At 39.1% G+C, this 26,556-nt stretch overlaps 1 protein-coding gene across 2 annotated transcripts; it reads right to left on the bottom strand.

The window, feature by feature from the left end:
• Window positions 1-591: 591 nt before the first annotated feature.
• Window positions 592-25,268, bottom strand: st3gal4 (ST3 beta-galactoside alpha-2,3-sialyltransferase 4). 2 transcript variants are annotated; one of them, XM_067594251.1, is made up of 12 exons: window positions 24,921-25,268; window positions 18,824-18,893; window positions 15,498-15,569; window positions 12,923-13,004; window positions 12,483-12,572; window positions 11,019-11,116; window positions 10,532-10,595; window positions 10,231-10,326; window positions 8,396-8,585; window positions 7,787-7,924; window positions 1,779-1,931; window positions 592-1,663 (listed from the first exon to the last, which is right to left on the bottom strand). In XM_067594251.1, exons 3-12 carry the CDS (start codon window positions 15,517-15,519, stop codon window positions 1,574-1,576), a joined length of 1,023 nt encoding a protein of 340 aa, XP_067450352.1. In that variant the 5' UTR covers window positions 15,520-15,569; window positions 18,824-18,893; window positions 24,921-25,268; the 3' UTR covers window positions 592-1,573. The 2 variants fall into 2 exon arrangements, with proteins under 2 accessions (XP_067450352.1, XP_067450354.1); XM_067594253.1 differs by lacking the exon at window positions 18,824-18,893.
• Window positions 25,269-26,556: the final 1,288 nt, after the last annotated feature.

Raw genomic sequence — 26,556 nt, 5'->3', positions numbered from 1 at the left:
AACAAATGTCCAGTGTATCATTCTGATCTGAGTTGATGAGCTGGACACTGTCACAGCTGATGTTGCACCGCCATGAGTAAGCCTAGTTTATAAATGCCAAGGGCACAACTCCATTCATGTCAACACTAATAAAGGGCTGTGTGTACAGAGAGTAGAAGCCATCATTAACATCTGTCGCCAAGGGCAAGTGTGTTAGTCATTCTCAGTTATTAGCTTTGTGCAATTTTCTGGTCTTCCAGATGTTTGTACTGTACATGTGCTCCATAGCACATGTGCTAGTGCTGGTTTTTGTTGTTACCATTACCCCAGGCACTTTAAGATGGGCTGCTGCATGACTGCACCATGTGCAGTGCAGCAGAGTATCTCCTGTATAGTATGCATGCAATGGAGGCTCTCTGCCATCTAGTGGTGATCAGTGATATTGAATGAATTCCAGACAAAGGAAAGCTCAGTGCAGGGTTACTCAGGTCAAATAATGCAAGTGTAGTGATTTCCGTTCAATAGACACATAAGCCTGCTCATCTCAACATAAACAAGGTGAGAAAAAATATGAGTTATATGGATGCTAAATGAGAATGAAATTCATACTGATTTCTTTTTAATTAAAAATTTATTTTAATCTGTGCAATAAAAAATATCCAGTGGTACCATTAAATGGCAATGTTTGTGAAAAAAAAGAATAAATTAAAAAACAGATACAACTGTTTGGGAGATGTAATTAAAAATCTTACAAATGAGCAAAATACAAGTAGTATTTCCAGTCCAAGAAGTAACAGCGTGGAGGTTTGTGATCAGTTCATTTTTGTTTCACATGAATTAAAATGTACATTTAAAATGTAGTTAAAACATGCCCCATAAATCCTAACAACCCTCTCATTGAAAACAAAATATCTGACTTAATAAAATTGAAAATGAGACTCATATCATGATGAGTGTATAAGAAATAATCCAGACTGATTAGATTTGCAGCTCACCGATAAGCATAAAATCTCTGGACAAAAGAACTCCCATTGCAGCTGTAGATCTGAAATGCTCATACGATGTATAAGCCTGTGCCATTACATGGTCCTAAAAACAACATCAAAGCATTGCAATTATAAAAGATCTGACGTAATCAGACTTAACTAGCTAGGTTGGAGCGGCAACAAACAGATATCTGAGTCACCACGTGAATTGTTGATGTACTGCAAATTGACTTTGAAAGTTGTGATACACAAAAGATACAAACCCCCAAAAGTGACGCAAAATGCAGAGCCACATTATAAAAACATCATACCACTTCATAAATCAATGGAACATTGTTAAAATAGCAGTTAAAAACACTTTTTATGCCTCTCAGTTCAACAAAACATAAGGTGCCAGGGAGGTAAACGCTCTTCACAGCTAGATCGGTGCCAGTCGTGTCACCAAACGATGAGTCAAAGTACCAGCAAAATGTCTTGAATCCCACTGCAGAAGGCACATTAACATCTGATGACCCAAACCAAATGCAATTGAGATTTGGTGTTAAATCATTTTTGGATTAAATCAAACTGGAACAGTGTTATGTACTGTATGTGTGTCTGTGCGTGCATCATGAATGGTGGTGCAGGTACAAGATGGCACCTAAATCCTCCAGTCTTTTTAAGGCTTCAGCTTCATGATTGACATCATGGTAAGAATTCTGCAACAGGGAGAAAAAGACACATCAGTATTCATAGAACAGAGCAGAATGCAAATGAGAAAAATGCTTTTCACTATGCAACAGACTACATTTGAGGAAGATGACTGCGACCCACCTTCATAGATTTCATGGTTTCATATCCATAGTAGTGGATAGGCTGCCTTTGGGTCTTTGAGGTTGGATATCCAAAACCAGCAATGTGGACCACATCACAGTAGTTGAGAGCAACAAACACAGCAAGGATACCCGTGGTAGGATGTACCGGATTCTGTAACAAACAAAACTTAATGACAGCGCACAGTATTGATTCTGTGCCTCCTGGCAGACCTTTAAAGCTCCTATGTCAGGATCTGAACATTGTCGACATTGGTGCCTCCTAGTGGTAGTATCAACCCTGGCACCTGAGGTATGGGTTGAAAGCAATACAGACAATGACATAACAACAAATAAACATGCCATCAGAATAATTTGAGCACATGAAAATTTGACACAAAGGGGCTTTAAAATGTTGAATCATTTTCATAATCCACAACTAATTGAGCTGCCCTATAGCCAATATTAGAAAATAATGTTTGATTGAGCAACTCCCACATTAAAATCTTTGTGCTGAAATGTACATTCACACAACATGACCTTTGCTTGATGTATAAAAGGGGTTATGAAAGCAGCATCGTTGTAAAAAAGCTAAAAGCTGAGGGTGCATCTCTTGTGTAATGACTCCTCAAGTAGGCGGGATTCTTATGAGTACATTGCAATCTTTCATTTTGCCACTAGATGGTAGTAGAGGGCAACATAAACTGCTTGGCCCTCCTGCCTCTGACTTGCAGTTCATCAACACAAGCCTTTCCATGTGCAAAATTGTCTCTAATGACTTAAGCATTGTTTCATGTGAACTTTTAGCAAAATGTACGCACTTATAATTTGTAATGACATTGAGCTCTTGTTCCTACAAAGGTTATATGAACTTATTGTAAGTTGCTCTGAACAAAAGCATTGTCAAATAGATTTTATGTAATATAAATAAAACATCTGTCATGTGAGCTTCTGGCAAAACAGAGGAACTTATATTACAATAACAATATTTTAAATGATATTGCGAATCAGAGATTTAACTTTCCAGGTAGACCTACAGTTCAGATTTTTCTCAAACAAAGATAATCCTCATATTATATTTGCAACAGCTGACCACTTACTAAATCCTCAACCCTTTGTGGACACTCATAATAATCTGGATGAAGTGCTTTCCAGCTTTTTCACCAAACAACAACAAACACTGGATATCAGATGTACTGTCCAAACATTAAAACAGCTTTAATCACAGCCTCCTCTTATGCAAAGTACCTGTGCCCTTGAACCCCTTCCTACGTAGCAGCTTTCTAAAAGTCTTTTGCGTTGCTTTACAGCACTCTTACTCCCCATTGACAGTCTCTCCCTGCAGTCTGGGTGTTTTCCAACAGCTTACTAACTTCTCTAGTATGGCCTCTTCAGAAGAAAAAAGCACTCTTGATTCCAGTAACAAGTAACAACTTCTGGATAATGTCCCACTTGATGTTTTTTGAGCAAAACACTTGAGAGATTGGTTCACCTTCAGCTAGAAAATGTATTCAAATTCTACTTTCAAATATTTAAGAGGGCACTTGGCACAAAAGCAAAGTGCTCACTGAGACAGCTCTGTTCAAAGTTGATAAAAAATATACCTGAATCTTGGATGCCAGAAAATAAGTGTAACAGGCAAGTGGATGAGATTATGAAAACAAGTTGAAGAAAAAAGACAAAACACTTCACATCTTCCACTCCATCTTTGACAAGGAATCTTGGGTAAATTGCTTTCTACTGCTAAAGGAAGAAGAATCATCTTTCTACTGTCAACAATCTAATTAAAGCATATAATGCCCCCAAAATACTGAAAATAATCTTGAATACTTAAATGTACTTTTTACAAGCCTTCTTACAATATGTCAGACATAATTGTTTCAAAAAGCATTGCCAGGATCCTAAAACCAAAATGTGTGCACACTTCACGCTTTGGTTCACTCCAAACAAATCACTCCAATCAAATCTTCAATTAAATCTCTTTACTGGCTGCCTTTGAGCTATCTAATTGGCTTTCAGGTGCTTGTCACTGTTTTCAAAATATTTCATGGCCCTGCTCCTGAAAAGTTTATGCCCTGAACACATTGATGCATTCAGCTGACTCCCATGAATTGTTGCTCGCTCTGGGACTAAAGCCCACAATGATTCTGCATTTAGCTATTTATCAAAAGTTTCTTCTGATTTACTGACTTGGTTATTCCTACTGTTACTGCAAATCACTGTGAATTAGGCAAGCCCTGTTGACATTGATCAACGGAAAAATTCTTAAATGACAAATTAAAAATAAATCTCTGCAAAAATATGTATTTACTCCCTTCAAAACAATATTTAATACAGGTACTTTGGGCACAAACTACTACAGCTTTGAGTTGATAGTTTTTTTCCCAGCTTTGCATCGATAACAAATATCTTTCTCATTCATACACACAGGTGATCTCTGCTCAATTTATGCTACATAAAAAACACTGACTGCAGCACCGATGACCTATGGACATATCATAATAAAGGGATGAATGCAATGTTATTAAAACAATAAACCGACTAAGTCCAAGATGAGAGGGTGGATATGTATTATTGGCACTGCAAATGTTAGCTGGTATCACTGATGCACACCCTGATATGTACTATCTTCCAAAGGGATTGGTCGGGATAAGATAAAATATAAAAATACAAGATATAAAGGACATTGCAAACTCACCTTCTGGCTCACTCAAAGTCTAAAAGAGATTTAAGTTTGAAGATCACAGAGCACGTTCTAAGAAACATACCAAGTGACTCCCTTAGTTTGACTTTAGCTGCATGTCTTCCCCTCTGCCTGTTTCGCATGTTTCATATCTGTCTCTATATCAGAATGGTTACTGTATTTACTTCTTGAAAAAAAAATATATAAATAAAAAAATGGCAATGTCCTGTGCAGCACCACACAAATGAATTTCATGTCCTAAGATTAGAGCTAATATAAATTTTACTCAGTTTAGCCACAGTTTTCTGCGTGTCACTTGATCTGCTTTTTTCTAAAAGCACGAAAAACAAGATATGAAACTAATGTGAGATTTAATGAGGTGAGACATGTTTGTTGTGTTGTCCCTGCTGAGATTTCCACGTGTTGTTTGCTTTTTCCCCATATGACTCTGTCAGTGATTTTCCACGTTCACAGAGGCAAGAAGTAGAATCACTTCCACATGATCTGGAGATAGAAGTCTTTCTATCCCTTTTCAAACTGTTGCACGCTTTCCCAACAGCCTTTTCATATCTACTTCCTTTGTAGTGTTCCATGTTCTCATCAAGTTTCCTCTGCTTGAGCCTTATCTGCAAGGACATTTCTATTGTCCAGTTTCCCACTAGTGTAGTGCATGAATCAATGTTTACAATGGTCTACTTCCCACATTTGCTCTAGCCAGGAATTATGATTGCCCATGCCATCGATTTTTACCAAAACTAAAAATTCTTTGTCAGCTGACTAGATTCAGATAAAATAACGTATGTCTGTGCCCCAACTAACAAAGGCAAACTCTCTAATAGTTCAACATTTTGTGAAACATGTTCTCTTGCTGAGATGTGAATGTATGTGAAATATGAAGCCACATTCATCAGCTGATAAGCTTAGCTTAGCATAAAGACTGAAAACAGGGGGAAACAGCAAGCTTGGCTCTGTCTAAAGGTAACAAAATTAGGCTACCAGCACCTCTAAAATGTCAAGTTGCAGTTTTACTGGACAGGGTGAGGTGAAGGGAGTGGGTGCAGACTGTTTCTTTAGCTTTTAACCTACAATACCTTTATCAAAGCACAGTGCCTAAAAGGCTCAGATGTAAGTGCAACATTCAAGCAGATAAACTTGCTATTGCACTGAGCGTGACTGTCTTTTTTTTTTTTTTTTTTTCTTTAATTCAGAATCTATTGAGCACCCCACAATGGGACACAGCTGACATTCTGTGTGTATTAGCCTCATGTGGTCACCAGCACACCGGCGAACACCAGAGCTCTGCAGCAGCGCGGCGCATAGTTTGGACGTGGGCCCGTGGAGCCTTGGTGAGAGGGGGCAACGGAGGGCTGCATACCGTCACCACTGCAAGCCAGACCTACAAGAGCTCAACACAGGCCTGTGTTTGGGGAGAGGGGTGTGAACATGTGAGTAGTATGTAGGTATGCATGTGTGTCTGAAGACACACAGAAAAAGAGAGGAAGTAAAGGGGGAAGAAAAAATTGGTTGCATGTCTGAGAGTATGAGTTCGTGCCTGTGTGTGTGTGTGTGTGTGTGTGTGTGTGTGTGTGTGTGTGTGTGTGTGTGTTGAGGGGAGCGCTTGTCTATCTGGCCTGGTCATTAGCTATGGGAGGGTGGGGTGGGGGTATCTGCAAAGAGATGGTCTGCACAGTCAGGAATCCTGGTGATATTTGTCAGATGAGGAATACAGAAAAGGGGAGAGAGACAGAAGAATATGGTGACAGAAATATAGGATTCCATGACTTCTGCAGCAAGTTACATCACTATTGTTTAAAAGATATGTTTCCAGCACTAAATAAAGCTAATTCCATTGTTGAAGTTTAAAACTGTTCAACACAGTAAAATTTAACTGCCTATGGACCCAAGTTCTCCCTCCAGCTACATCCCTCTATCTCTCTCTCTTCCTCCTGCCCACCATCCTCTCCCCTTGGCCCTCTCCGTAGAGTCTGTGCAGATGGTGCAGAGCTCCTGTCGGGCGAGCCCGCTGGTCGCCAGTAGGATCTCTTGCCTTCCCACTGCTCACTCGTCTCATGCACCAGCCAGTTGTGTTTGTACTGCAGTCCAAAGCGGTAACACCCCCCCCGCACCCCCCTCGCTCTTTGACAAAAAGGGCTCAGGAGAGGGGAACAAGCAGAACCAAAACAAAACTTGGCTCCGGCCCACGTCAGGGACAATCCCCACCAAACACACAACAAGCCCGCTTGGCAGATGGGATGCAATGGGCCAATAAAAGACTTCATTCTACATGAGTAATAGCCCAAGTCGAATCCCAGGGCGTTTCAAAATCTAAGCGCGTGGGCCAAACATGGAGTCAAAGTCCAATTTGTGAAACGAAAACAGATCAATGGCACACTGCAAAAAATGTCCTCTTCGTGTTTTCTCATTGCATAATCACTGTTCTTAAGCCAAAGTTTCACAAGTTAGGTTGTGTTTCGGTTCTGGTTATGTTATGTATGTTTTAACTTGATGAATTTATCTCTTCTTTCCTATACTTTATATTCTTCTTAATGGATAAGTAATAGGTAAGATTTCATCGGCCCCAAAGTAAACAATCCCACTGAGGTTCAACAAAACCTTGAAATCAGGAAAAAACAATGAAGGTCACAAAATCTGGACATTTTCCTATGAAAGCAGCAATAATCAGTTTTGCAGAGAAGGAACACTGGAAGCTGTCCCTTTTCTTAAAAAAAGGCATCTGGTTGAAATTTATACAATATTTTGGCTTGCCTTTAAAAGCCAATTATTTCCCAGGGATTCACTGTGCAGCCTTGAAGACATGGGGAGCTTATCTTGTAATGAGATGACAGAATTCCAAGCAGAAGCTAATCTTCATCATGTCTTGCAGTAATTGGATCCACAAAATCACTATTGACCCAGCTAGATTTCATGAGAAGTGCTTCTTCCAGTAAACTGTTTATCACAGCGTTCAAGACGTATCACTCGAGGAGCTGTGGCTAATCAGTGGATGCTCCATCCAGCCTTGTTAACATTCATGTGGGAGGCAGTGAAGGGCAAAAAGGGAAAAAAAAACTGAGGTATGGGAGAAGGGGAACAAACAAGAGAAGTGGTTCCAGTGGGAAAATTGCAGTTGAAGATGCCAGAAATGGTCAATATTAATGAGCTGCAGCAGAGGAGAAGCATCACCACCACAATTTTAGACTCATTAAGCTACAGATTTGATTGGTTTGGTTCAGATCAAGGCAACAATTTGGTGTGGACTTTGACCAAAACATCTGTTTCTAAAACTCTGATCTCCTCGCCTGCAGCTTGACAATTCTCCAAACATTTAAGTGGAAGCAATCTCTCACCTCTTTATTTTTGGGGTACAGGGGGATCCGTAAGAGTCTCTCTGCTGTCTGGTGCAGAAAGTGGGGGTCCAGCACTCTGATTTTACTGACATCACCCAACCAGATTTGGGGAGGGGGCTTCCAAAAGCCTTTCCTGATCTGGGGTGCACACATAATAAGACAACAAGATAAGTCACAGCGAGGCAGACGGGGTAAAAGGAACAAAAGCACAGAAAGAGTGAGAACGAAACTGCTATTTTTGGTCAGCACAGTGAGCTCATTTACACAAACAGAGATGCAATTGAACCTATGACTCCCTCATGTCTGGAGGCAACTAAATCAATGTGCAAATTAGCGGGTAATGACCCTGCAACTATTAGCAGTGGGAGGCCGGAGATGCCTTGAGCAACAGAGTGAAGGATGTCTGCTATGGAAACTACATTTAACTCTGAAGGGCACTGGCATCACTGAACCTTTCAAGGACTGGGAAAGAAGCTAAAAGGAGTCTGTTTTGAGGAAGCGAGGGAGGGAAAGGAAGTAAGACAGAATGACATGACATGCATGCATGTGTATGTGCATGTGTGTGTGTGTTTGTGCGAGAGAGAGTGCATTCTCACACATATCCTGTACCCTCTTCTCATCATAGAGGATCTCTTTGAGCCACCGTAGATCTTGCTGTTTGAAAGGCACCAGGACCATGAGTGTACTGGGCTCGTTGTGCAGGCCGGGGTTGTAGGAGGCCGACTCGGGGTAGAAGAACCTCATGGTGGTCTTGTTCCCCACATCCTCCTCATAGCCCTTCACTGGTGCGTCATTCAACCTGAGGGAGTTGACAGGATACAGCATTGGTTCACTGCTAGTTTCATCTCAAACTGATAAAAAAGTTTTTTGTTGAATCATACAATCACATCATGGTTTTTAAAACATTTCTGAGCATTAAAGGGAATTTCCAGTATTTTTCAACCTTTGTACTCTCTAGCTGTCTACCTAGACATTCAAGAAATGCAATTCTGGCTATAGTATATCAGGTTAAGCAGAGCAAGCCTCCTGAAGCCAATTCAGTTTTACTTGAATCATTTCAAAAACTTGGCCCTGCGTTGAAAGTATACGTAGAAATTAGCCCCAAGGATTAGTTATTTTAGCTAACTATGCCTAACTAACCAAGCTAGATGTTTAGCCAGCCAACTAGCAAACTATACATCTGCAGTAATAACAAAATTCTATTAATAATCGTTTCGTATGCAGTCACGTACTAATGAAGTATGTCCTTTTAACAACCACTTTTTAAGGTAAATAGTATCAAGTCGCCAACTGTCTTTTGCTTTCAGTATGACTTGATGATTCCCCAATTCAGGAAACTGTTCAAGCTACTGTTTCTTCAGTTAATATTTGTTCTTTTTCTGCTTGATAAAAGGAAATATGTTAATGTTTAGATTTAAATATTTGCAAGTGTCCTGAGAATGTTTGTACCATGTTATTGTGTACCAATACCACTACCATGTAGTGTGTACCATTTAATCACCTGACCAGGATGTTTTTGCACTCAGGTCCCTCTCTATTCAGTAATTTCTGACCTTTCCACAGCTGACTGTCTGACAAAAAATGAAAAAAAGAGTTGCCTGCAAAGACAGTATGAAACTACTGACACACACTCCAGTGTCCAGGGCTTACATTTTGATGTGTGTTTCATTATGAAAACATCCCTGCTTCATTACTTCGAACAAATCCCTAATAAAACAACCTCTAAAATCCACATAACTCGTTGCTTGACCCATTAATTAACACAGTAACAGAGACTAAGACTGTGTTTGGTTAAATTATTAGCCTGCACTCATGTCTTGACAGGTTTTAACAATGTCTAGCAGGGTTTCTATGACAGAACCAGTCCAGCGACATCAAACTCTCAGGCATGCATTGAATTTTGAGTGTCAATAACCTTACTCTACTTGGCCAGGGAACGATTAGCTTCTGAGAAGAAAAAGAGAGATGTGAGGGGAGGAGGTGGGGGTTGATGGGGGGAGAAAAATGCATTGTGGCCAGGCCAAATTCTGGCTGTTTGAAAGAGGCTTATAAAAACTCAGAATGCATGTGTTCATTCCTAGGCTTTAAAGTCAGATTTGCAGAGTGCCTTTGTCCCTGAGTAAACAAAATGCTTTCCTTTGAAAAAAATTTCACTTGAACCAAAAGTTTGCTAATTGCAGAGAGGACGGCTCTATGTCAGGGTCAGACGGTCACACAGTCGGATATTGTCCATGATTAGTCTGCAGCCAAGTGAATTTATATCACCACACTCCCCTAAGCATCTGTCTGTTCCTAATCAGTCCGTACAAGCTTTGAAAAAGCCGAGGTTCCATAGGTGTGGGTAGCAATTTGGTTTAATCTTGTAACACTATATTATACTATGTAATACTTATACTATATACTATTTAACAATACTTTCATGTGTTGTTATTGTTTTTGCTTACCGAATGACCACGTCATATTTGTTGATAATGCTTCCCAAGGAGCTGTTTTTGATGGCAAAGCCATTTCCTATGACTACACAGGTTCTGCATTCAAGGCTGCGGAGAAGTAGACCACACACACACACAAATACACACACACAGTTGAAATTTTCATCTATTTTTGTAGTGGTCTATGGACTATAATACAGTAAAAGAAAATGAATACTAGAATGAAAGAATGAATACTATACAAAATCAGAACCAAAACCTTTGTAATAGCAAGCTGACCCTAAGTACCATGTGCTAAGCTGCTCACACTTACTTTTCAATATGGGTTGGGACCTGATAATTTGCAGCTACAGCGAGAACTTTCAGTAGTTGCAGCTCTGAGAGAGGAAGTGAGAAAGGGAGGTGTAAAAGGTGCTGTTGACAACTTTGACAACTGTGAATGCAGAACAACAGATCACATCAGCTGTATATCACAGATGAAAAAGTATGATCTATGGTCCTGATTTCAATATGTATCCAGAATGAGGCTATGTAATCTTTTTTTTCAAAACACTCTAACTTTATGACAGTAAAGCATCACTAATATCAAGTCTGGTCATGAATTCAGTCACAGAGTATTAAAAGAGTTCTGTTTATCTGTGATTTAGTTTGGCAGAGGTGAACATCTAAAGTGAGGTTAAAGCTGGTGTTAGTACATTAACATATAAATGGCTCCTGTTAAAAAAACAAAAACAAACAAAAAAAAAATCCAACACATGAGCTGAGCAGAAAGAGCAGCGGATAATGTAGAGTCAACATACCACTGCCCTTAATGCCATAAGGTAATGCCAGCTTTGACAGATGCTCTTGCCAGAAGAAATCCTCCAGTTTCAGAAAGAGCTGTGTCCGTCTGCTAATGCTGCGTGAGAAATGTCAGAACAGGAATTACAACATAATACTGTGCACAGGGTTCCACTGTATAGATGAATTATGTTACAGGAGGTTTTGTGGCTGAGAGAGAGCGGAGTGGTATGAATGAGGCGTAAGACAGTGAGGATGAAGAAAACTACTTTCATTTTTTGGCTATTCACCACCATCAAACCACACAATGGAAAATACCAACTTCACTGCCAAACAGTACAGCATTCAGAGTGGCACATGGAAAACTGCTTCATGTGCTTCACTGATGCCTTAACTTTCCCAAATGTTCTGGTATCTATTAGGCAGGTATACCAGGCTCATTATAAGCAAACCAGCCATTTACATGATGTCATTCAATAGCAATTTCCCTCATTAAAATCTTCCTTTGTTGGCATATCTCTGCTGAGAGGAAGGAAAAGAAAACAACAACATTCACAGAGCCTGTGGAGTGAGACAAATGTGGCAGGTTGTAATACATGAAACAACTGCATTTCTGTGTTCGCTGGCTTCAGACTCCAGCTGTTTATGACCTACTGTCTTTGACAGTGAGTCTCTCAGACGTTTATTACCCTCATGTGCCAGCTAGCTCTACGTGGGCGATCGGGATAAATCTCTGGGGAGGGGTCTAATTAGAGAAAATGTCACTGTGATTGCTTGGAAGGCCTCCCTGCAACTGTAATGACTGATGTGAAAATCCAAGAACTGCCGACCAGGAACACATTGTATTGCAAATCATCTTCTTTTACAGGGGTAAACACAGAGATTATGAATCTGGACTGTTTTAAAGGTCAAGGGCAGCTGTGGAAGGTTCTACTGGGCTGAAGAAATAAACAGCGACCTTGGAGGAGTTTGGGACAAACCACAGATGGAGGCCATATCACTGTTTTGTAACAGAGCACACAAAAAGACCAACAGTAAATATACAGCTGAATAAACTGATAATAGTGCAAGAGAAAATAAATGAGAGGGGGGCTCGGGGCTGTGGAACAATGATTACTTAACAAGGCAGAACCTGAGGAGGACAGAACAAGCTATTGTCTGCCTCCATAAAATGCAACTTTATCAAGAGCTCCTTTCTAGTAAATGCTGGTTTTAATCTCTCGCTCTGTCAACCGTTTCATCAAGACATTCCACACAAATTACTAAGACTTAATGTAATCATGACTTAGATGGAAAATCTTTTTTTTAAATAATAAATCCTGTTCTTTGTCAAATATGTTTTTCCCTTCATGAATCAGTTCCTGGAACCTGGCACCTTTAGTTCAAATAAAAATCTTGGCATGCCATCCTCCCTTAATAGGCCATCCACTCCCTTCAGTTTGTAAAAAAAAAAAAAAAAAAAACATAGACATGCCATTACTCACTTAAAGTCAAGGCTCTCCCACTTCTTCTGAGTAAGCCAGCCACCACACAGCGACTTGCTACTGTTAAGAGACTTGCTGGTGCCTCCGTTGCTGAAAGACAGACACACTGACAATCACCACAACTGGCATGAAAACTACTGCTGAATTCATAAAAACATAGTGTGCCAGTAACTGGGTCCAGAGCACTCAAAAAGAAAAAGTGCAAAAGTGGGTATGTGTGAGGGCCTAAATTGACCAGCAGCTTAGACCACTGGATGATCAGAATGTGGGTTGTCTCCTTAACTTTTAGTGACTCAGCACTTCACAGACCTCATGAGCTTACTTTTTACCAGAAATGGGCATTTTTGTAATCGAGTGACCTCAATACCAAAGCAATGGAGAAAGAAAGACAGAGACTAAGGAGGGAAGAAAGAAATGGTTGTGTTAGTGTGTGTATTTACCTCTGAAGTATGACATAGCAACAGTAGTATGTGACAAAGGAGATGAGGAAGACGAGAACTGGGATAAGCCTAAAGCACCATGCTGGAGTCAGAGAAGATAAAAAACAAAAGCAAACATACAGTACACACATTTTAAAATGGGATCATCATATTTCAGATACAACACTGTTCTGGCTGTAAAGTCTTGACCCTTTAAAATCCAATTTTAAGTTTTCATGGTTATTTTAAAAACAAAATCTGATCCTTTAAATAATGGAGTGTAATTTCAATCAATGAAACTAACAAATGAAAGCTTTTGAATAAAATACAGCTACAGTTGCCATCCAGTTTAAAGCAGGTATAGTATCAGTGCCAATATATGTACTGAAAAATGAAACAGAAAGTAATAATGGATTTCCAGCAAGACCACAAAAAGCGCTCCACCCACTATAATCTGAACATGATGTAGAGTAAAACTCCCAAATTACAATGAATTCTTAAGATTTAATTTTACCCATTCAATATAATCTAAAACTTCTTTCAATACCAGTCATTAACAATTACATATGACACCACAAACTATGCTACATATCCAAAAACACGCAGCAAAAACAGGGAGGACTAAGTTACAATTTGGAAAATTGGGATTAAAATGTTCATATGCACTGTAATCATGAGTGCTGTGTGCTTGATTTAACCAAAAATTACTGTGAGTGGGTTTTGGAAAACCCCTGTTAAGTTGTCCAAAGCCAGGAAATGTACCCATATCTTAATTCAATTATCCTCAGAACTGTTTCAGTCATCTCTGCTATTTTTTCCACTTATGTAGACTGGACACGGTAATGAATTTTCTGTCCTGGGACAAAAGGGAAAACCATGTATAAAACTGAACATCAGTGGTATGTTCTTGAATTTGGAAATATGGTTACTTGCTTTCTTGCCAAGAGTTGAGAGAGAATTTTCTCACATCTGTCCCTTAAAGGGGACATATGCTTTTTATGATTTTCTGTTACATTTATACTGTTATGATGTCGGATGTCTGTTAAACGTGGTCAATGTTTTAAAACTTGAGATGAACATATGCAAAAATGCTCCCTGAAACTCAAATGCCAGGGCTTCAACCTGCTCTGAGCACTTTGTTTGTAAAGTCACCCCCATCAAACTGACATCAGATCTCTCACACATGCCCACAAATGGCCGTCTGTTCCATAGCCTTTGTTGCTAAGGTTGATGCTAGGGTTGTTCACGTTGTCTACTCTTCGTATTTTGGATCGGATTCAGGCTTGAACATGCATGGATGTATTTGAGAAGTTGACATTTCAAGTAAATAACAAGAAAAAGAGGTAAAACTCTCCTACTACAGTGTACTGTATGTTTATGTAGCCTCCGGAGCCAGTGGAAGTCTGCAGAGACAAAGCTTCCAGAAGCTGGCCAATCAGACTAGACTGGGCTCCTCGGCAGGGGGGCAATAAAGAGACAGCAGCTGGTTTTTTGAACTGTAAATTTTGCAAAGGTATTCCAGTAGAGCCCCAGGTTAAAAATATAGACCAGGAAACGAGCATAATACCTTCCCTTTAAATATGAAGTTAAAGCCAGCAGCAGGTTAGCTTAGCATGGCAAACAACTGGAAAAAGGGCAAAGAGCTGGTCTGGCTCTGTCCTAACAAAATCCATCTACCTGCACCTCTAAAGCTCATTAATTAACACGTGATATCTTGTTTGTTTAATCTGTACAAAAACAGAAATGTAAAAAGTTGCATTTTTACAGGGGGTGAAGTGTGGAACTACTAGGTACCGCTACTAACACCAACATATAGGGCTATTTGGGAACCAATAGAACTTTTGTCTTGTCCTGCTGAATGTCCATGTCTATTACAGACCACATTCTGTTAGTTTGCAAAGGTTAAAGCGACTGATGAGTTAAGGAGTCAAGGAGCACAGTAAATATTTTATTCCCCACCTCCCTCTGTAATGTTAATCCAATCCGAATGGGGTTTAAAACTGATGTTTGGTGATAAACCATATTTCAAACATTCTGTAGCACTACAAAGTTCTGTACTAACCAACTATAGCAACCTTCAATACAGCTGCCACTGCATTTCCTCTGTTTATATCTTGCTCTACTGTATGGGGGAGAGAGTCCAGCTTTTCATCAAAGGAAACTTAAATCAAATCACTGTGTTAACAATGTTATCAACAATGTTTGATAAGTGACTAGAAGTACATTATAAGACTCTTGTTGCACACGTATGTTGTATGCATATGGATGGATATGTCTGCAGATTTGAAAGGAAAAAAAAGTTACTGGTGGTAACCCAATGAAAAACAACAGTGGTTATAATGTAGTAGTAGTATTATGTAGGTATGATCATTAACCTGTGACAAAGTGCATTTAGGGCCATGATCATCTAATCATTGCATGTGAAATAACACAGTCAGCATATCAAACAGAACATCAAACTTAGAAAAAAGTCTGATGCAAATAATTTGCTGTATGCCCACAACAAATCAGAGCAAAGCATTAACTACATCTGATAAAAAAATTATAATTCTTTTATGCACAGATGTCCTCGGCCACCCGCAGCAAAAGAGCTTACTTTTAGTTGCCTTCTGGGACATCTTCACGTGCTCCTTGGTCCTCTCATGTCTACACACTGCATGAGATCATCCTGGTAGCAGTTGAAGAAAGGGGAAACAACAAATATTAGCACCTCCTTTTTAACAGCTTTATGTAGATAACATCCTTCACTTCTGAGAAGAGGATTCATAGGAGATTGGAAACTGTCAAAATGAAATACACAGTGGTTCACTGAGATAGTTGTTATCACTCACATGCACACACATACTGTGCTAGAGCTGCAGTTGGAGGAAACCTAAGTGGCCTAGAAACACACAAATGCACGGAAGCAAAAACAGAATGCAAAAAAACAGGAAAGATAAAGAGAGACATACCGGTGTAAAAAAGAAAGAATAAGAGAAAGAAAGACAGTGAGAGAAGGGCAGCAGATGAAGGGAGATCAGTTTAAGAGAATCATGCTAGACTGACACTTCGTCCCTGAACTGAAGGACATACACCATAAGGCACCATCACAGCTTCAGCACTGCGTGCTTGCTTCAACTGTGCTGTGGAGAGGCTGAGGTCAGATTAGGGCTTAGATCAGATTAAAAGGCATTTAACGCAACGCACATCTGCCTATTTAATGCACAATGCACATCTTATCCACGATCTTTCTCACTCATAAGCCAGAGCCCTTCAGAATCCGAACGGTATTGAACATGCCTGACAAAGCTTCAGAGCCAAGACACATCACTGAAGATCTATGGCAAACTGAGGGAGCACACAGCTGAACATATATTTTACGATGTGTGCATGTGTGTGTGCACATGAACATGCTACATTGCAACAAAAGTAAGGCAATACTGCTGTAAATCTACTAGTAAATCACACACACACACACAAACTTGGAGACAGCGAGGGAACGGAAACCTCATGATCGATTAACACCACCACAGGGACGTTCAGTGGATTTTACTCTACAATATGTGGACACTCAAGACCCTCCCAGTGAAACAAAAACAGTGTCATTTCATAACAGAAAACATGATGTGATATTGTTGTGTCTTGAAGTTTGGTGTAGTTCCTTTGACTTGTAATGCAGCAGGTTTGTTTTCATCCTGAGCCGGATATGAGGCTGGTCTGTGTTTATTTAAAGTTGTTGTTTAGGAAATGATAAAAAAAAAACTAAAGAATGTGGACAGTAGCAAACTTCAGATGTATCTTTTTTTTCATAAAACAAGCAAAGTTATGTTTCTTCCACTTTTTGATAACTGAACGATTGTTTAAGTCATTTATCAAGCAAAATGACAAAACCTCTCCTTATCTCAGTTTACCAGGTATACAGGAAGGATATGCTGCTTCTCTCTGTTTTAAACCGGAAATGGTTTCACAGCTTTTCACACGCATTTTTACAGACTAAACTATTCATCACTTAATCAAAAAAATAATAGAAAGATCAAACAAAATTCCCTGAATGACTTCTTTAAATGTAGTTGATATAATTAGTAGGGCTGGGTATCGTTAAAAAATTGAACGATACTTTTTTCAATACCAATTTTATAACATTCATTTTAACAAAAAGAAAATGACATTAAAGTACAAATCTTTAGTTTTATTGCTCCTTGGCATTTTTACACACTCAAAGCAGTTTCATAACATAAAAAAAATAAACCTATTTACTACAGTCACTTTCATACTGTTGACGCAATCAAGCTAATCTTAGCACAACAAACAATTCAACCCATAATGTCAGCTAATGAAGTCTGGATGTGGCACCCAGCATGTGCTGTGACTGTAATGACATTAAAACTCACCAACCAGCAAAAGTCACTAGTTTTAACGTTGGTTGGTTTTAAAGAGAAAGTGTGTTGAGTGCAGACCTACCAATCTGTACACATTTTGCGTAGCAGTTAATGATTTTGACATAACATAACAAAATATGCTGGCATAATTTGTAACTGTAAACTACGCAAAAAGCTGGTGACGCCTGTGAGTTCAATTGTGCACATGCACAACTGAACTATGTAAATCATTTTGTATGTAAATGATTTTATGTATATGTTTGCAAATTGTGCACAATAGTTCACTGTAAGAAAAGCAATGATTTGCATCTGACACATATAGGTCTCCGAAGTGGTTGTTTGCAAATTGTGCACAATAGTTCACTGTAAGAAAAGCAATGATTTGCATCTGACACATATGGGTCGCCGAAGTGGTACTCAAAATATTTGTCCAGGGTTGGAAGGTCTGTGAGTGTCTCAAGTCTAACAGCAAGAGGTAGCAGCGTCTAGCCTGCCGAAAAGCAAAAGAAGAAGAAGAGTTTGACCAATCATAGCGCCAGATTCATTCCCCCTGCCTTCACCCAAATATGAAGCTGCGATGATCCTGATTGACAAGTGTATAATGTCATTTCAAGAGACTGCAAATCAACAGCAATATACATCAATATTATCCCTATTGTTCCCCCTCCTCACTGCAGCTGGCTGGTTCCTAAGGTGAGGACAATTCTTTTAACTCCTTTGCGAAGGTAAACGAATTGGGGTAGATGTGGAAAGTTGAAATTGAGAATTTAGTTAACTTAAGTTAACCCAGACCTGCCAACCTTGGGGAAATATTTAACGTTGATAATGTCACGTAATTTGCACCTGGACTTGTCCCTGTAGTAAAAGCATAAAACAGTCAGACACGCAAGTCATTCGAGGATATCTGCAGAACATTTCCTAAAGCAAATAGAACCACAGCTCTGAGCAGAAAGTAATAACTCCTAAAATGCAAACTCAAGGAACAGGAAGTTGGATCAAAACACGTAACCTGTAGGTAAGGCAAGATCAAGCTGTATTGAAATATCGAAGATAATGATACTATGAATCATTTGACATCAATACAGCGGTGGTTCGGTGGCTGGAGAATGGGCGCTAACACAGCGAAGCAGTCTCTGTGGGACCATAACAACACAGGAGTCCACAGCTGACATAGCCGAGCCTCACAAGACACTATTGTCAGGTAACATGTTTTGATCCAACCTCCTAATGAAACCCCTGTAGATACTGCGGCTGCCGCCACTGCTGCCACCGCCGTCATTGCTGTTTATGTTGAGAAGCTACAGTCAGATGTTCCAGCTCCAGTCCTGCTAGGTGTCGAACTTTGGTACCAAATGACAAGAATTTTTATGATACTTGATAGTATCGAAGTGATTCGGTTGGTACCCAGCCAAAACAATTAATAATAACAAGTATCACAGATTCTTCTGACGTAGGGCCTACCTCAAATAAACACATACATAAATATTGAAGAAATTGTAAATGAGCTTCACTGCTACACTTTCATGTCAACAAAAAATGACAATATTACAACAGGGGATCTTACCTTTTCCCTCTTTCATTTCCAGTGACTACAGTATATCCAAGGTTCAGATGTAATTAACCTGGGCTTGTCCCTGAAGTAAAAACATAAAATAATCAGACATGCAAGTCACTGGAGGATATCTGCAGAATATAGGAAAATAGATCCACAGATTTGAGCAGTAAGTAACTCCTGAAATGCAAACTCCACTCATGCACTGCAGGGATTCTTTCATAACTGAAGTGAATGGATGCAGTATTACTGATGCATACAGATGCATTATGTCTTAGGTTCAAAATACAGAAATTTTATCATCAGATAAGGTCTTGGATGTTGACATGTTTTACAGTCTGACATATCCTGACAGAAAGTCACACAACAATTTTTTGATATTTAAGTATTTCATTTTTTCAAGTAAACCTGTCAACATTGTGTAACGTTATGTAATTTGCAAGCTAGCTTGCTTGTTCACCAGGCATATAAATTGGCGAAGTAACGTTAAGTTATATTGTCCATGTGTCACAGATTGTTAAACGTGACTTCTAATAGTACTGTACTCATAATCATTACTGAAACCAAATCCATAACTGTAATGAGAGGAGCAGATCATGGCAGGATGAAAAAAGCGAGTGCATGTGCCACAGAAATAATGTTACCTAGAAAGTTACCAGGAGGTATGTGTGTGTGTGTGTGTGTGTGTGTGTGTGTGTGTGTATATATATATATATATATATATATACAAATGTTTCCCATGAACTTTGAACATGATTGAGGAAGTAACAACAGCTGGATGTATTGTAGCTCACAGGAGCATAAATCACAGGAGACACAGAAGGCTCAGGACCTCCTCACAGGCACCACAGGCAACACAAGAGCAGAGCAGCACAATGGCTGGCTGTGTGCGATGGCGTGAGGCAGACTGACACTGGCAAAAGTCCTCAAGATGTGAAGGACCGACAGAGGAGCAGCAAAGTAAGATTCTGTCAGAACTGCACTTCACCACAGATGTTCTCAAAGCATTGCTGCAAGTCTAACCGTGGATCACGAAAAGAAATGCAGACAAACCACTTAAAGAGTTTAGTCACACACTGTAGTGATTAAAGATGAGTCAGGCAACTACCACAGAATAGCACAGTGGAAGTAACTAACAGTACAACAATAAGTCACAATACAGGGCGTAACGGATTTATTGAGATTCTGAACAGCTGACCTTACAATGCAGTCAGGACTGACGTTAAATGATGACACGGAATGATCTTCTTTAAACCCCTATACACCTAACAGCTGATTTCCCTCCACCACAGACACACTGGCTAAAGAAAATCATATGTGTGTTCTGCTCACAATAGAAAATCACCTCTAAAACACATAATCCCAGAATTTAATCCAGTCAGAGGAGCTAAATCTGGTGCCCATTTGTAACATTTTGACCCCTTTTATGAAGAAAAGCTTTCAAAGAAATTGCAGTCTCTAGTCAAACCTTTTTTGCCTCCTAAAAGCATCTGTATGTGAAAAGGCACCTTCAGGCAGTGAATGTACAGTAGATGAGACATGCTGATTCCCCTGCACAGGTTTCATGGCAATCATGCTGAAGGAAATTTTAGTCCAGGGTGTGGCTTTCCTTCAATATCTTGATCCTCATTGTCGACTGCCCCCAGGTTCCCCTACTTATTTTTTTCTTTTTTTTAAAGATCATGAATCTTTCAACAATTCCATATGATGCAGAATTTGCTAATGGACCGAGCTTTTTTTTTTTCCTTCTCTTCTTTCTCATTTTTAAACATACAGCACCAGTCAAAAGTTTGGACACACCTTCCCATTCACTTGAATGAGAAAGTGTGTCCAAACTTTTGACTGATACTGTACATGCATGCAATAACACGCCAAGACAGGTGAACGCTCATTACCACACTCATCCATGGTATGTCTGAGTTGCATCAGTTCTGCTTATCTATAATTGTGTTATTATTTACGCTGCAATTTTGCAATTACCATTCTCTACCCATCTTGTAGTTTTTAGCAACTACTTTCCATTATGCAATTTCAGTAACTGTCTTTCACTTTTGTACATTTCAATAGGAAATGTTTTTCATGAAAAGAGTTTTAAATTTAATGCAAATGTGTAATTTGTTTGTCTAGCAACTATGATGTATTGCCCCATATACGCAAGTCAACCAATTTAGGATTATATACAGACTAATCTATTGGGATTCTCCTCTACTTGTCCTATTGCTAAACGTAGCTAAATATCATTGCCTTGGAACATAGGGAAACACTTAGTCAACATTTCACAACAGGAACTCCACCAAATCCACACAAAAACATATTTTACTTACTCACTAGACTGGTAAACTTAAATCTTCAAAGCTTTCTTAGCATATGATTCATATTTTTAGTCCAGCCTCCTTTAAGATGTTAACAGGACACAGTACTTGATCAAATTAAAGGAGGTGTGAGTCATGCTTCATGTTTTGGGACATCCCCAACTATGCTGGAAACAACAATGGAGAAATAAATAAATAAATGACATCGAAAGTGGAAATTAGCATGATAACAATTTGGTATTATTATTAAAGTATAATCTGAAATTTTTGCTACGTAGTTGTGTAAATATAAAGCTGCCTGGAAGTTTGCAGGCACACCCCTCTTTGATGACTCAGTACATCTGTCCAACTCACTTCTTTGGAAATTAGTCTGTTCTTAATTAGTTCTAGTGTTTGCTCAGTTGTACTTTGGCAGCAGCTGACCATTTCCAGTTGGTCATCACAGATTGTTCCCACACTAACATATTGAAACAAGGTTACATTTCTTTGGGCTTTTCTTTCATTCCCATCTGCAAACAACTGCACACTGTCTACACCTATAAACTGTTAATTATTTTCAAAGATTATCTATATGTGACCGCAAAAAAAGGCGGTCTCAGGACAAAAACAAGGGGCAATAAAAAATTCAGTTGATTGTACATTGCACTCTGCTATACTTATATGAGGAAGAAAAAACTTCCTTAGCTTAACAGTGTCAGGGGAATAAAGGGATGCCGCCAGAGATATTACACAGGTTAAAATGTCGAAGAAAGCTATTTTATGTATTTGAGTTTCTGCAATTTCCTCTGCACAGTTATTTCGTAAGGTGGGAACTACAAAAGTTTCATTTGTTCTTCAGTTTTTATGCAACGTGTGGGTGGACAATTAGAGAGGTGTAACCTAAGTGCAGGGCTGTAAAAGATCCAGAATATGAAAAGTGAGAATGAACAAAATACTATTAAAATCAATTATATATTTAATGGGATCTCACCTATGACAATACCCTCATCCCATTACCATTTCCATTTCATTTTAGGAACCACTATTGAGTCTCGTTTGGTTAATTTTCTTACCCTGAGACAGAAAATATAAGTGGAGAGAAAGAAACTTTGGTTTGACTGGTCATTCTTTGTCATATTAATGTGTGGACTAACCAAACTAGGAGGCTCCAGGGCTAAAAAAAAACAAAAAAAACCTGCAGGTCCCTATTGACATCCCACATAACCAGCACATTTCTGTGTCGTGCACATATCCTGTGGCACTTCAAGTAAACGCCACGTGAGAAAATGAATCTGTAAATTGAAATAGAGAAAAACTTACTGATACATGGCTCTTCTACAAGAATAATGCAGGATTGACACAAGATTATAATTAAGTGTTTATATTCACACACAAATTTGCAATTAATCAAATTACCCAAATCACACTAAGGCCTGGGGTCCAAGAACTTCAGAGGCCGGTAATCCAGCTTTGCATATATTCTTTCAATAACAATGAGATGTTTTTGATTTGATAAATCGATGAAAACCCCCTCAAGGACCCATGGAAGCCTGTGGGCCTTCACTGCAGAGTGAAGTGCATTAGAGTATGGTTAAATTCCCCTGAAACTTAACACTCACTGCTCAACACATCTATCATATTTTCAAACCAGATTCCTACTAACGTATTGATTCAAAATAGGAGTGAGTCATTACTGCAGAGGTCATACTGTGGTCTTTCAGCTGGTTTGCTACAAGTTGCCATGTGCTAAATATCTCTAAGCTCCATTAAATGCAACATCCGTGGAGAAAAAATCTCTCTTATGTAGCCGCTGCTACAGTGCCTGAAATCCACAGCCGAAAATACAGAAGCAGATCTAGAAGGAACAAATTCAATTCAGAAGAAAATAAATAAATAAAAACCAGATAGATGACATCAAAGGTGACATCATCATGAAAGACATTAGCAATCAAGAGTTGTGCCAAACAAACTACAATGTGATCATACCCACACTAACAAGAAATGATATATAATATCCATATAATACTCACTGATCCCAATGTATGACTGTATAATAAACCCACTTTTCCAAACAAATGCACTGCATTCAAGAGCCAGGCCCTCTTTATGGCCAGTCCAAAAAGTGTTTCTACATTGACACACTTGGCCAGACACACGTGGCTAATTTCCCAAATTTTCCCAGAAATTATTTATATAATTAACTGGAAACACTGCTGTGCATATAGAAACAACTCCCAAGACGAAGCTAGCCAATATTTGCTTTCCATTACGCAAATTTGGAGGATTGTGACATACAGTATCTTGATCCAACTGTGAACGTCAGTGGCTCAGGGCCAAACAGGAAAAAGGATCTATAGACGACGTCGATGACAGTATGAAGAATGACGGCATCAGGTTGAATTACAACTGTAATTTTACTTTTCCAATTTATCCAGTTTGCGCTCTTCTTCAGGTTAAGAACTTGTTAGGGAACACTGTTGTTTTTTGTCTCCCGCAGGACGAGATTGTTACATAACTTACATAAAGTTGAGAAATAAAACAGAGGACGAAACACCTTTTTCATAATACCCACTATTAGTTGTTCTCATATAGGCTATTATTTTACACTATGGTAAACTAAAGAACATGTGGTTCTTTGTATACAAGAGTTGGCCTAAAATTTAGCTATGTTTTGAGGGCAGATGTGTGTTCAACACAGCTTTCACATTTTCAACCAGACTGCAGCTAACTGATTCAAGGACAAGCAGAGTTACTACTGCAGAGAGCAAAACATAGTCTTTCAGCCAGTTTGCTCCAAGATCCAGATCCTTAATATTACATAGCCCCATTACATGCCACATCTGAAGTTAAAAAGAACTGCGTACAAGGTAACAGATTTGAAACAAACCAAACATGAGTGTGAAGCAAAAAGCTGGTGAGTTTTCAGCAGTAAGCAACACAGAGGACTGATGCATCAAAAACCATTTTTGAATTTCTTGATGACATGATGTTACTACGTAGAGCTGCAAGGATTAACCGTATTGTCAATTGACAGAAAATTGATCTGCAACTATTCATTGGTCACTCATCATTTTTTAAGCAAAATTGCTGGTTTCAGCTTCTTAAATGTGATGATTTCATGCTTTTCTATGTTCTACATGATAGTAAACTAAATATCTTTGGGTTTTGGACTGTTGGTTGGACAAAACAAGACGTGAAGGAGTCACATTTGACTCTAAAAAATTATAATGGTCATTTTTCACTGTTTTCTGATATTTCACAGACCAAACAATTAATCAAGAAAACAATCTGCAGATGATTGTTGCAGCCCTCTTTCTATGTTACATATAAACAATATAAAACAGTACAAAGGCAGCTCCTTAAGCTCTAAACTATCAGCACTGGCAATTATCATTCCCTACAGTATCACTGCCTGATTGTTGGACTTGCTGAGAAATTAGATTTTAACCAAAGTTTACTGGCAGACTGCAACTGAAGCTGCACTTAAAGTCAGATTAAATGCCACTGATCACAGGGAACAGAGCACTGTCTGTGGTTAAATACATTTAGGAACATATGACATTATACAGTCTCCGTCCTAATCTACATTAACCATCCGACCAAAAGAAAAATTAAAAGTGATCACACTGACACGTATTTAGAAAACAAGAGTCGCACCAGCTAAATTAAATTTGACATCTTGTGATCAAATGAGGCCAGTTACAACAGAGGAGGGCAGCTTTATCCCTCCCCACAAGCATGTACAGAACTCCTACAGTAACACACATACAGGCTGCACTGTTAGCCCGCAAATGATTGTAGCAGTCATACCTACTTACCAGCAGTGCTGCCCCGACAGATGAGGTTTAATCCTCGCAGCGAGCCTGTTGTGCTGTACGTACAATGATGTTGATACCAAGTTCACGTTGCTTTTGGTGACACTCACTCCATGGGAAAAAGAGAAATATGCATCTGCCAGCAGCGCACACACCCGGGTAGAAGCAGTGATGATACTGGAGTCTCAAAGTTCATGTCTATGAGCAACTCAGCGGAAACAAGAACCATACAAGCAAACCACACGGTAGTTTACTGTTGGTCTGACTGGCACGAAGTCTGCAGGGCTGATATAGCGGATCTCTTTCTCTCTGTTACAGCGCGTTCCCTTTTCACTCCATGCAGGAACGCATGCGCACGTCGGTAAGCGCACTGGCTGGCCGCTGGAGGACAGATCTAAATACAATGGCTGCAAAAACTGTACAAGCCGTAACTTGATGGTGCTGGCGTTGCTGTGGTTCACAGGTTATCGACGTTTACAGTATGATCAAGGTATGAGCATTCCCTCAATGCCTCCTCAATCCGCTTCAATCTGGACTGTACTCCCAGAGGGAACAACATCTGGAGACTGTTGGCTGTGAATTTGTAAGGGTTTTTAAAATAATTTTTAGACATCTGAGGTCAAGTCAAGTCAATTTTATTTGTATAGCCCGATATCAAGACAATTTTTCAGTCAATTTTATTTATATAGCGCTAAATCAGAACAAAAGTTATCTCAGGGCACTTTTCACACAGAGCAGGTCCAGTGATGGAAGAAGTACTCAGATCCTTTACTCAAGTAAAAGTATGGTACAGCAACAACAATACAGCAATGTAAAAATACGTCATTACAAGTAAAAGTCGCAAAAAATCCAACCTAAGTAAAAGTACACAAGTATTAGCAGCGAAATGCGCTTAAAGTCTTTAAGTAAAAGTAGTGGTTTCATCTCTCTGCCAGATATATTATTATACATGACATCATTAGATTACTAATACTGAAGCATCAGTGTGTAGGCAGCATGTTACTGTTGTAGCTGCTGGAGGTGGAGCTAGTTTGAACTACTTTATATACAGTTAGCTAGTTTAATCCAGCGGTTCCCAACCTAGGGGCCTGGCCCCTCCAAAGGGTCACCAGATAAATCTGAGGGTCGTCAGATCATTAATGGCAGAGGAAAGAAGAAAAAACAAAGGTCTGATACTCAGATTTGTTTTCAGTTGTGGGGCTTTTCTCTAACTTTTGATTTTTGGAGAAATATTGGATTATTTGCACACTTACTGAAATTAAACCATGTGAGAAGTTTAGAGGGAAAAATCACTATTTGGTGGAGCTGTTAACAACTCATAGACATCTGAAATGTGACCCCAACTACACACTGCTTTTTGTAAGATGTGAAAAGCCAAAAAGATTGGAAACCACTGTTTTCATCTTTAACAATGTGTTGTATTTTAAAATCTTTTTATATTATCCATTGTGTCAAATCTTCAACTGATAAGTAACTAAAGCTGTCAAATAAATGTAGTGGAGTAGAAAGAATATTTCCCTCTGAAATGTAGTGGAGTGGAAGTATAAAGTAGCATCAAATGGAAATACTCAAGGAAAGTACATGTACCTCAAAATTGTACTTAATTACAGTACTTCAGTGAATGCACTTAGTTACTTTT

This window comes from Thunnus thynnus, chromosome 7 (assembly GCF_963924715.1).
Source record: "Thunnus thynnus chromosome 7, fThuThy2.1, whole genome shotgun sequence".
NCBI classification, from domain to species: Eukaryota; Metazoa; Chordata; class Actinopteri; order Scombriformes; family Scombridae; genus Thunnus; species Thunnus thynnus.
Note: the sequence above shows the minus strand (reverse complement) of the source record. Positions and strands in the feature narration are given on the sequence as shown.